At 40.2% G+C, this 12,196-nt stretch overlaps 1 protein-coding gene across 1 annotated transcript in view; it reads left to right on the forward strand.

The window, feature by feature from the left end:
* Nucleotides 1–12,196, forward strand: part of TRMT2B (tRNA methyltransferase 2 homolog B) — a 117,810-nt gene that overhangs the window by 63,696 nt on the left and 41,918 nt on the right. The window contains 2 exon segments of the mRNA XM_072817809.1: nt 912–1,046; nt 9,431–9,500. Coding sequence (XP_072673910.1) covers nt 912–998 — 87 coding nt within the window. The 3' untranslated portion in view covers nt 999–1,046; nt 9,431–9,500.

A 12,196-nucleotide genomic window follows, 5' to 3' on the forward strand; every position in this document is an offset into this window, starting at 1 on the left:
TGGTTATTTGATTGTTTGGGGGTTGGAAGGGAGAAGAGAATGATTATTATTTGCTGAGATATAAGTCTTCCAACCCTTCACCTTCAAAATTACATTGCCAATTTATAATTTACAGGGTCACCATTGTCATTTTTCTAAGAGATGTATTTCAAAATGACATGGCCATAAAATGCAGTCATGAACCAATTGAAGCTCCCTCAGAGATTACCAATTAATTCAAGTGCAAAAGGACAATTGAAATGGAATATAATTATGTCCCAGATTTAAAAATTTTCCATCAGTTGATTTGGTTCTATCATTATATGTATTTCCACATTATATTTCCCATTGTTTCTTCTCAAAGGAGATTAAGTGGGATTGCAATGCTGACATCTAACCCAGATTCATATAGTGGAGGAACATGTCAATATCAAGTCCATTCCTAACTTGTTAGGGATCCTCAGAGTACACGGAGGGAGAGGGGTCATTGCTCTGAGGATCTAAAAGAAAGGAATTTATTTATTTATTTAAAATATTTTATTTATTCATGAGAGACACAGAGAGAGGCAGAGAGACACAGGCAGAGGGAGAGAGAGAAGTAGGCTCCCTGTGGAGAGCCTAATGTGGAACTCGATCCCAGGACCCCAGGATCGCAACCTGAGTCAAAGGCAGACACTCAAACACCGAGCCACCCAGGCGCCCCTAAAAAAGGAATTTAGATATGTAAAAGTCTTGGGATTTACTGCTTGCATTTTCCTGATCACCTGTATTTATAACCAATCCAAGGAATACCTAAGAAGAAAGGGCTTTATTCTATATATTTAGCTATTTAATAGTTTTCCTCCTCCAACTAGGAGGAGGAATGATAAACTAGACCATAAGGTTTGAAAGCATAAGGGCTATATCCTATTTACTGTTTTATCTTTGTTTAGCACCCAGTCCAGTGTCTGGAATGTGCAGGTGCTCAGAGAGGCAATATAGCCTACTGGCCAAGAGGACTGGCTTTGAAATCTGTCTGACCTGGCCTTGAATCCTGGTTCCATCACTTACATGCTGTGTGACCTTGGGTGAGTTACTTAACCTCTCCAGCCCTCTGTTCCCTGCCCCACTCCCTGGAAAAGAAGGGTAATAGTAGTACTTAGATGATGGGATTGTTGTGACCCATTCAGCAAAACATTATTTGTAAAGCACCTTGCAAATTACCTGGTACATAGTTTGTGTGCACGAAGGTGGGAGTTAATAATCCAATTATTTGTTGAAGGAATAAATGGATGTCATAGCCTACTTTCCCTTCCCTCTCTTGAGAGTACCAAGCAAAAATAACCTAATCAATTTGGTTTCTGTAAGACTTCAATACTTAATTTCAGGCAAATAAAACCAACCACACATTGGAAAAAGTCTCTTCCATGTTGGTGTTTCTCAGCATTTATGTTATAGTCAAATATTGCAACTTCTAGTAAAAAGTTTAAATACAGTTTGGAGAAAAAAATGAAGCACAGAAACAGATAAGGCCATCCCTCTCATTTTGTCACCCTCAAAATATTGGTTGCTAAAATAACCCACTTGTCAAATCCTTTGTGCTGCTGTGAGAAGTGCTAATGTAAGGCATGTTTTCTGAAAATAACCGTGATGAGGTGTCATGAATTAAGGGCTTTGGTACAGAAATGATAAAGTTCCCTTCTGGATACAATAGCTCAGGATCATAAATTGCACATAACCTCTACTGGCTTACCCTTTCCACCTCCTAAAAGGAAACTTGTTTCTAGGGGTGTTTTTTTTTTTTTAAACTAAACATACTATAAATGCTGCATTGGATCCTAAATTGGATCCTGAACAGAAAAAGGACATTAATAGAAAAACCGGTGAAGTCTAAATAAAGTCTGTAGTTTAGTAAATAGTATTGTACTATATAGTTAGTGTCATAGTTTTGATCAATGTACAGAGTTATATTGGGTGTTCATGTTGGAAACTGAGGGAAGTGTATATGGGAGTTCTACTACGTTTACAGTTCTTTTGCACATCTAAAATTATTTCAAAACAGTTTTAAAAAATGAACCCTTAACATAGTCTTTTAAAAACTAAATATCCTGATTGAAAGCTAATTCTAATAAAACCAAGTGTGTTCAGGCCAGGGCTTCAGGGATAGAATAGTGAGTGCTCACCTAGATACTCAGTTATGTGCATAAGCATTACCTGTGACAAGGTGACAAGGGACAGGAGTAGCATGTAGCAATTATTTTACAATAAGGTGTTTCTGGTAGCCTATCAAAAATAGTTCCTTTCTTTCAGTATAAGTTAGCCTGGTTCAAAACACAGCAGACTGACCTAAAAGAGGTCCAAATATAAATGCTTCAGTCAAAGACATATAGGGTGTCAGAATGGATTAAAAAAAAAGACCTATCTACATGTTGCCTACAAGAGACTCATTTTACACCTAAAAATACTGCAGAGTTGAAATGAGGGTATGGAGAAATATTTATCATGCAAATGGATGTCAAAAGAAAGCTGGAGTAGCAATACTTATATTGGACAAACTAGACTTTTTTTGAAGATTTATTTATTTACTTGAGAGTGCGGAATGGAGGGAAAGGCAGAGGGAAAGAATCTCAAGCAGACTCCCTGCTGAGTATAGAGCCAGACACTGGCTCAGTCTCACGTACCTGAGATCACAACCTGAGCTCAAACCAAGAGTCAGACACTCAACTGACTGAGCCACCCAGGTGCCCCTTGACAAACTAGACTTTATTTTTTTTCTCTCTCTTTCTTTAAGATTTATTTATTTATTTATTCAGATAGATAGATAGATATAGAGAGAGGCAGAGACACAGGAGGAGGGAGAAGCAGGCTCCATGCTGGGAGCCCAACATGGGACTCGATCCCGGGACCCCAGGATTGCGCCCTGAGCCAAAGGCAGGCGCCAAACTGCTGAGCCACCCAGGGATCCCCCAAACTAGACTTTAAAACAAAGGTAACAAGAGGTAAAGGGGGCACAATATAATAAAGGGGACAATCCAACAAGAAGATATAACAGTTATAAGTAGTTATGCACCCAACATGGGAGCACTCAAATACACGAAACAATTATTAACAGACATAAAGAAACTAATTGATTATAATACAATAATAGGAGGGGACTTTAACACCCCCACTTATATCAGTGGACAGATCATCTAAACAGAAAATCAACAAGGAAACAATGGCTTTGAATGACACCCTGGACCAGATGGACTTAACAGATAAAATCGGAATATTCCATCCTATGGGACACCTGGGTGGCTCAGTGGTTGAGCATCTGCCTTCAGCTCAGGGCGTGATCCTGGAGTCCCGGGACTGCGTCCCACATTGGGCTCCCTGCATGGAGCCTGCTTCTCCCTCTGCCTATGTCTCCTCTTCTCTTTCCCTGTGTCTCTCATGAGTAAATAAATAAAATCTTTAAAAGAAAAAAACATTCCATCCTAAAACAGCAGAATACACATTCTCTTCAAGTGTATGTGGGACATTTTCCAGAACACATCACATATTAGGTCACAAATCAGGCCTCAACAAATATAAAAAGATTGAACTCATACTGTGCACCTTTTCTGACCACAATGCTATGAAACTAGAAGTCACCCATAAGAAAACATTTTGAAAGACTACAAATACATGGAGGTTAAACAACATGCTACTAAAAATGAAGGGATGAACCAAGAAATCAAAGATTAAAAAAAAACATGGAAACAAGTGAGAATGAAAATACAACCATTCAAAACCTTTGGGATGCAGCAAATATGGTCCTAAGAGGGAAGTATATGGCATTACAGGCCTATCTTAAGAAGCAAGAAAAATCTCAAACAACCTTACACCTAAAGGAGCTAGAAAAAGAATAACAAATAAAGCCTAAAGCTAGCAGAAGGAAGAAAATAATAAAGATTAGAACAGAAATAAATGATATAAAACTAAAAAAAAAAAAGCCAATAAAACAGATCAATGAAACCAGGAGCTGGTTCTTTGAAACAATTAATAAAAGTGATAAACCACTAGCCAGACTTATCAAAAAAAGAGAAAACACTTGAATAAATAAAATCAGAAATGAGAGAGAGAAATAACAACCAACATCACAGAAATACAATTCTAAGAGAATATATGAAAAACTATATGCCAACAAATTAGACAACCTGGGAGAAATGGATAGATTCCTAGAAACAAACTACCAAAACTGAAACTGAAGAAATAGAAAACTTGAACAGACTGATAACCTGGAAAGAAATTGAATCAGTAGTCAAAAATCTCCCAAAAAACAAAAGTCCAGGGCCAGGGATGCGTGGGTGGCTCAGTGGTTTAGCGCCTCCCTTCAGCTCAGGGTGTGATCTGGGGTCCTGGGATGGAGTCCCGCATTGGGCTCCCTGCATGGAGCCTGCTTCTCCCTCTGCCTATGTCTTTGCCTCTCTCTGTGTCTCTCATGAATAAATAAATAAAATCTTTAAAAAAAAAAGTCCAGGGCCAAATGGCTTCACAGGTGAATTCTACTGAACATATAAAGAAGAATTAATACCTATTCCTCTCAAACTATTCCAAGAAGTAGAAAAGGAAGGAAAACTTCAGACTCATTCTATGAGGCCAGCATTACCCTGATATCAAAACCAGATAAAGACTCCACTGACAAAAGAGAACTACAGGCCAGTATCCCTGAGGAACATGGATACAGATACTCTCAATAAAATACCAGCAAACTGAATCCACCAATACATTAAAAGAATCCTTTACCATGATCAGGTGAGATTTATTCCTCGGTTGCAAGAGTGGTTCAGTATTTGCAAATCAGTCATAGTGATATACTGCATTAAGAAAAGAAAGGATAGGGGATCCCTGGGTGGCTCAGCAGTTTAGCGCCTGCCTTTGACCCAGGGCCTGATCCTGGAGTCCCGGGATCGAGTCCCACATTGGGCTCCCTGCATGGAGCCTGCTTCTCCCTCTGCTTGTGTCTCTGTCTGTCTTTCATGAATAAATAAATAAAATCTTTTAAAAAAAGAACCATATGATCATTTCAATAGATGCAGAAAGAGCATTTGACAAGGTACAGCGTCCATTTGTGATAAAAACTCTCAACAAAGGTATAGAGGGAACATACCTCAGTGTAATAAAGGTCATATATAAAAAACTCACAGCTATTATCCTCCTCACTAGGGAAAAACTGAGAGGTTTTCCTCTACAGGCAGGAACAAGACAGGATGTCCACTCTCACCACTGCTATTTAACATAGTACTGGAAGTCCTGGCCACAGCAGTTAGACAACAAAAAGAAATAAAAAGCACCCTAAATCACCAAGAAGTAGTTAAACTTTCACTATTGGCAGATGACATTATACTCTATATAGAAAACCCTAAAGAACACCAAAAAATGTGCTAAAACTGATACATGCTTTTAGTAAAGTTGCAGGATACAAATTTAACATACAGAAATCTGTTGCATTTCTTTTTTTTTAAAAGTAGGCTCCACATATAAGTGAGATCATATAATTGTCTTTCTCTGAATGACTTATTTCACTTAGCATAATATCCTCTAGTTCACTCATATGTGGAATTTAAGAAACAAAACAGAGGATCATAGGGAAAGAGAGGGAAAAAATGATGAAATCAGAGGAGACCAACTGTAAGAGACTCTTAATCATAAGAAATAGAGGGTTGCTGAAGGGGAAGTAGGTGAGGGGACTGGGTAACTGGATGATGAACATTAAGGAGGGCACATGACATAATGAGCACTGGGTATTATAATAAGACTGATGAATCACTAATCTCTACCTCTGAAACCAATAATACATTATATGTTAATAATTGAATTTAAATAATATTTAAAAAATAAAGTAGGCTCCATGTCCAATGCAGGGCTTGAACTCACAACTCTGAGATCAAGACGTGAGATCAAGAGTGAGATGCTCTACCAACTAAGCTACCCAGGTGCCCCTGTGGCATTTCTATACACCAATAATGAAGCAGTAGAAAGAGAAATCAAGGAATCAATCCCATTTTTACAATTGTATCAAAAACAATGAAATATCTAGGAATAAACCTAACCAAGGAGGTGAACAACGTGTAATCTTAGAATTGTGAAACACTGATGAAGGAAATTGAAGATGACACAAAGAAATGAAAAACCTTCCATGTTCATGGATCAGAAGAACAAATATTGCTAAAATGCCTATACTATCCAAAGCAATCTACACATTAATGTGATCCCTATCAAAATGCAACAGTATTTTTCATAGAGCTAGAACAAATATTCCTAAAATTTGTATGGAATCACAGAAGACCCTGAATATTCAGCTAAAGCCACCTTGAGAAAGAAAAGCAAAGGAGGAGGCATCACAATTCTGGACTTCAAACTATATTACAAAGCTGTGGTTACTGAAACAGTATGGTACTGTCACAAAAAATGGACACATAGGTCAATGGAACAGAATAGAAAACCTGGAAATGAACTCACAACTATATGGTCAATTAATCTTTGGCAAAGCAGGAAGGAATATCCAATGGGAAGAAGTCTTTTCAACAAATAGTGTTGGGAACTGGACTACTTTCTTACACCATACACAAAAATAAACTCAAAATGGATGAAAGACCTAAATGTGAAACAGGAAACCCATCAAAATCCTAGAGAATACAGGCAGTAACCTCTTTGACATTGGCCATAGGAGCTTCTTTCTAAATATATCTCTAGAGGCAAGGGAAACAAAAGCAAAAATAAACTGTTAAGAGAAAGGGGAACCCTCTTGTACTGCTGTTGGGAATGCAAACTGATGCAGCCACTGTGCAAAACAGTATGGAGGGTCCTCAAAAAGTTAAAAATAGAACTACCCTATGATCCAGCAATTGCACTACTAGGCATTTGTCCAAAGAATACAAAAATACTAATTCAAAAGATACATGCTCCCCAATGTTTATAGCAGTGTTGTGTACAATAGCCAAACTATGGAAACAGCCAGTGTCCATTGACTGATGAATGGATAAAGAGGTGGTATGAATATATATAAAATGGATTATTACTTAGCCCAAAAAAGAATGAAATCTTGCCATTTGCAGTGATAAATATAGTATTAGAGAGTAAGTCAGAGAAAGACAAATATCATATAATTTCACTCATGTGGAATTTAAGAAACAAATGAGCAAAGGGAAGAGAAACAAACCAAGAAAGACTCTCTCTCTTTTTAAAGATTTTGTTTATTTGAGAGAGAGAGAGAGAGAGAGAGAGAACAAGGTGGAGGGGACAGGGGCAGAGGAAGAGAGAGAAGCAGACTCCCTGTTGAGCAGGGAGCCTGACACGGGGCTTGATCCTAGGACCAGGAGATCATGAACTGAGCCGAAGGCAGACACTTAACCAAGTAAACCCAGGTGCCCCAAGAAATATACTTTTTGAAAAAAGATTTTATTTATTTATTCATGAGGGACAGAGAGAGAGGCAGAGACACAGACAGAGGGAGAAGCAGGTTCCTTGCAGGGAGCCTGATGTGGGACTCGATTCCCAGACTGGGATCACATCCTGAGTCAAAGGCAGATGCTTAACTGCTGAGCCCCCCAGGAGTCCCAAGAAATAGACTCTTAAGTATAGAGAACAAACTAATGGTTTCCAGAGGGGAGGTGGGTGGGAGAATGAGTGAAGTAGGTGATAAGGATTAAGGAGTACACTTGTGATGTGCACAGGGCAATTTGTGGACATGTTAAGTTACTATATTGTACATGTGAAATTAACACTATGTTTACTGGAATTAAAAACTTAAAAAATAAAAACGTTAAAAAAAGGAGGTCCAAATATATATGTTGTCTTAAACTCCCATTTTATTTTATTTTAATTTAATTTAATTTAATTTAATTTAATTTAATTTAATTTAATTTTATTTTATTTTAACTCCCATTTTAGAGTTTGGCCAGCTAGGTATTGGGAAGGAGTTTCTCACTGTAGTGCTAAGCCTGAAATGGTAATTGTGCCCTGAACATGAGAGGAGTGGGAAGAGTAAGGGTCCAGCCCATTTTTTTAAAAAGATTTTATTTATTTATGACAGAGAGAGAGGGGCAGGCTCCATGCAGGGAACCCGACGTGGGACTCGATCCCGGGTCTCCAGGATCACACCCCAAGCTGAAGGTGGCGCTAAACCGCTGAGCCACTGGGGCTGCCTTGGGTCCAGCCCATTTTAAAGCATCAGCTCCCTTAGCATTCCGTTCCTTTTCTCTTCCCTGGATCCAAAAAACTGTGGCATTAATTCCTGTATCAGCCAAAAGGCAGGTGTTTCTGTAACCTAGTTTGACCACCATGACAATTTTAAAAAGTTTTGGTGGAGGGGGAGTGGAATTTAAAAGAACTATGACACTCTTCGTTCTCTTACGTTCTTGAGGGATGAATCCTTCTGTGTATGTTTGTCATAGTTGCAATCAGCATGTGTATGTGCTATTTTCACTTAACATTATTTTACATTCTGCTTCCCACTTGTGCTGTGTACATAATTGTCATCTTTAATGGCTAGGTAACGTTCCATTGTATTGAATAGCATGATAGTTCTTAGGACTGCGCTCATTTTTCTAAGCAGATATAAAAGGCTTGCCGTCTCTTAGCACCAGAGGTCTATTTTAGTTCCTGGAAGTGGAGACTAGCATGAGCGTGGGATTGCGTGGGATTCATGAGTCATCATCACACAGCACAGTTTGAGTGCTTTGTTAACATCACTCTGCCCACCAGTCGACAGCAGAGCCTCTGGGTTCCCTGGACCTGGGCCGTGCACTTCATAGGCATAGCGATGAAGAGCCTTGACTCCCACGACCCCCAGCTGATACTATTTCTGTGCCAACAGCAAGAAGTTCTTGCTGCTTTCTCACTCACCTGGGATAACTCCACCTGTGTGTCTCATAGAGATTGATATAAGAGAAAAGGCAGGGAGAGTGGGAGGATGGATTATTCTAGCTAAAGAAGTAAGGTACAGGTAAGGGTGCCATGGCTACAGTTCATCTCGGCACACCTGTGAAAATGAAGTAGGATGTGGGGATGGTTTCCAGTCCTGGCAAGCTAGGCAATAGCTCTCATTCTCTACCCCCTTCCTCTCAGAAATCTCAGTTTTGGTCATCCAGTAAAGGGTTAAAGGAGGTTAGAGACAAAGCAGGGAGTCCAGGTGTGACCTCTGCCCCTCAGGTGGCTAATGGCATTTTATGCTTGAGAATGCTAATTGGTGAGGTTCTCCTGAGAAGAGTTCTATTAAGTGCATTTGGTTAAGTCTCACTAGTAGCAACTGCCTTGAAAATGAGTGATTCTGATTGGTTACTGGGAGGGAAGAGATATCCAGAACACATGGCCCAAGCACCAAACACTCAGATATTCAAGGGAGGTACAGCTATGTTAGCTACTATTGGTTTCCATGCTCTGATCCTAATTGATGACTGTTCTTTCTTAACTCTTACTGTGTACTCACTATATGATCTGTGTTCTGCAGATCACACTGGATACCAGTACTGCTGACAGGGTACTCCTGGCATGTAGAAACAACATACAAATGAAGAGTGGTGAGTAGATGTCAGGAGTTGAAAATCATTGCAAACAGAGGGACCCCCACCACCACCTCTGCATACTGAATTCTCTAGTTAGAAAACCCAGGCTTGTCTTATAATACAAACAGACAAGTACTCAGAGCCATATGGGGTTTGTTGAATGATGGACCAGGGCCTTTTGCTTACACAGAGATTCTGACAAGGAGCTAAGCCTTAAAAGTCCTGGAGGAGGGAGGCCAAGACCTTGACAATGAAAGGAAGGAAACTTCCAAGGCAACCACTTGCTTGAAAGAAAATTTGGGGCAGCCCCGGTGGCTCAGCGGTTTAGCGCCACCTTCAGGTGTGATCCTGGAGACTGGGGATCGAGTCCCACGTCGGGATCCCTGCATGGGGCCTGCTTCTCCCTCTGCCTGTGTCTCTGCCTCTCTGTCTCTGTGTCTCTCATGAATAGATAAATAAAATCTTAAAAAAAAAAGAAAATTTGCCCTCTAGGGTTGAGGGGCTATCCCTATTCTAGGTCTTGGGCTGCCATGTTGACACATGGATTCGTAAGACCTCTTTGGCAGATTTAGGATTTTCAAAGGCAAGGATATGGGAGGCAGTGATTAGCAGTGGTTGTAGTTACCCTAAATTCTCAATGCTATTTTTACATTAGAATCCAAGGCATCTCTCTTTGGGTTGTCCTTTACAGAAAAGAGGATCTCTTTCCCAGAAGGGAGGTGTAGCTCTCTAATGATCTAAGCTTCTCCCCTAATCATAATAATAGTAGCTAACATTTAATGAGCTACTTATTATGTGCCAGGCACGATGCTAAGCATTTTTATATGGATTTTCCCCTTTGATCCTGACAACTCTGTGAGGTAGGTACTCTTATTTCTGTCTTCACTGGGGGAAATTGCCAGAGTTACCCAGCAATTTGGGATTTGAGATTTGGAAAGTACAGTAACAGACTGCAGCAACAAAATAAGATTCACTCAAAAAATAAATAGAGGTATGCAGGCTGTATTTGGGGGATTTTCTTTAAATAACTTTGTGATTGATGGAGTCTATGTACAAAAATTTGGTTAACATTCAGGAACACATACACTGTACAGAGGGAAGTGTGCCAATATACTGAAATGCAGTTTTATCAAGTTGCTTCAGCTTAAATTCTCCAACTTGCCCACATTTATAGGTAGCACTCCCACCCCTTTTAAACCACACTTCCCTCTTGGCTGAGAAAGTATGCCTGCCTCATAAACATACATGCCATAAAGACAAATGTGGATGATACAGTTTTCTTAAGAACACTAGTTTGTTCAATTACATTTCCTGTTTGATAAAACTCTTCTTCAGTAGAGAGATTTACTGAATCCCTGGGTGAGAATGATTGTTAACAGAATTCTCCAGTGACATTTATTAGGCAATTTGGAGGATAGTAGGTGGGTCAGCAGTGGCCAGGGGAGACCCACAGAGGAAGCAGTATTTTTGAACAGGAAAAATAGAGTACTGGCTCAGGCACACAGGAGATAGGGATCTTAAGAGCAGCTCTGAAAAAAAAAAAGCAGCTCTGTCAGTGATCAGCTGTGCAATCTTGGGCAAGTCACTTAACCTCTCTGTACCCCAATCTTCTCATCTGTTAGGCAACTGAGGTTGGACTAGAGACTCTGTAAGGTAACTTCCAGCTCCATGATTAATAGTCTGAGCCTCAATCAGAATCCTATCAAAGATCCACAAGGGGGGGGCACCTGGTTGGCTCAGTCAGTTGGGTGTCTGCCTTTAGCTCAGGTTATGATCTCAGCGTCCTGGGATCTAGCCCTGGGTTGTCATCAGGCTCCCTGTTCAGCAGGGAGTCTGCTTGTCCATTTCCCTCTGCATCTCTCCACCCCCCTCCTGATCTCTCTGTGTGTGTCTCTCATGAATAAATAAATCTTTAATCGAGATTAAAGCTGAAGGCAGTCGCCCAACCACTGAGCCACCCAGGCATCCCTCATATAAATAAAATCTTAAAAAAAAAAGATCCACAAGGTGCCTCGGGTGGGTTTTTTGGAGATAAGGCCATGTGTAATGCGTAATAGCAAGTGTTGTAGACTTAGTGTTCAACCCTCTAGATGGGTTTATAAGACTGATGCAAGGTTTTTATCCTCCAGAAACAATTATGGGCTAGTTGGCTTATCTTGCCAGGTGAAGCTGTATAAGGTAGAATTTAAGAGTATGAGTTATGGGGGTGCCTGGGTGGCTCAGTCCGTTAGGCATCTGCCTTTTGCTTGGGTCATGCTGCCAGGGTTCTGGAATCGAGTCCCACATCAGGCTCCTTGCTAAGGGAGGGAGTCTGCTTCTCCCTCTGCCCCTCCCCACTGCTCGTGCTCTCTCTTACTTTCTTTCTCTCAAATAAATAAAATCTTAAAAAAAAAGAGAGAGAGCTTGAGTTATAGAGTTGGACCTTAGTCCGAAAACCAGTTCTGCCACTTCTTAATGGGTGCCCTGGGCCAAATGATTTGACCTGTCAGTTTCTGCTTCTAAAAGATGATGATAATAGTACTGACCTCATAGGCTTGTGAAGGTGAAAGGCAATAGTATGTAAAGCACTTAGCCCAGCACCTGGCAAAATAGAAAGTCAGTCATCTGTATCTGCTACAACTAGTGGTGTGCTTATTTCTATCAGCGTAATTCTCCTGACTTGGCCATGGCTTCACTTCAGCACTTTTCCTGGATGTAGCTTTTCCTTTCAG

The sequence above is a fragment of the Canis lupus genome, chromosome X (assembly GCF_048164855.1).
Source record: "Canis lupus baileyi chromosome X, mCanLup2.hap1, whole genome shotgun sequence".
NCBI lineage: Eukaryota > Metazoa > Chordata > Mammalia > Carnivora > Canidae > Canis > Canis lupus.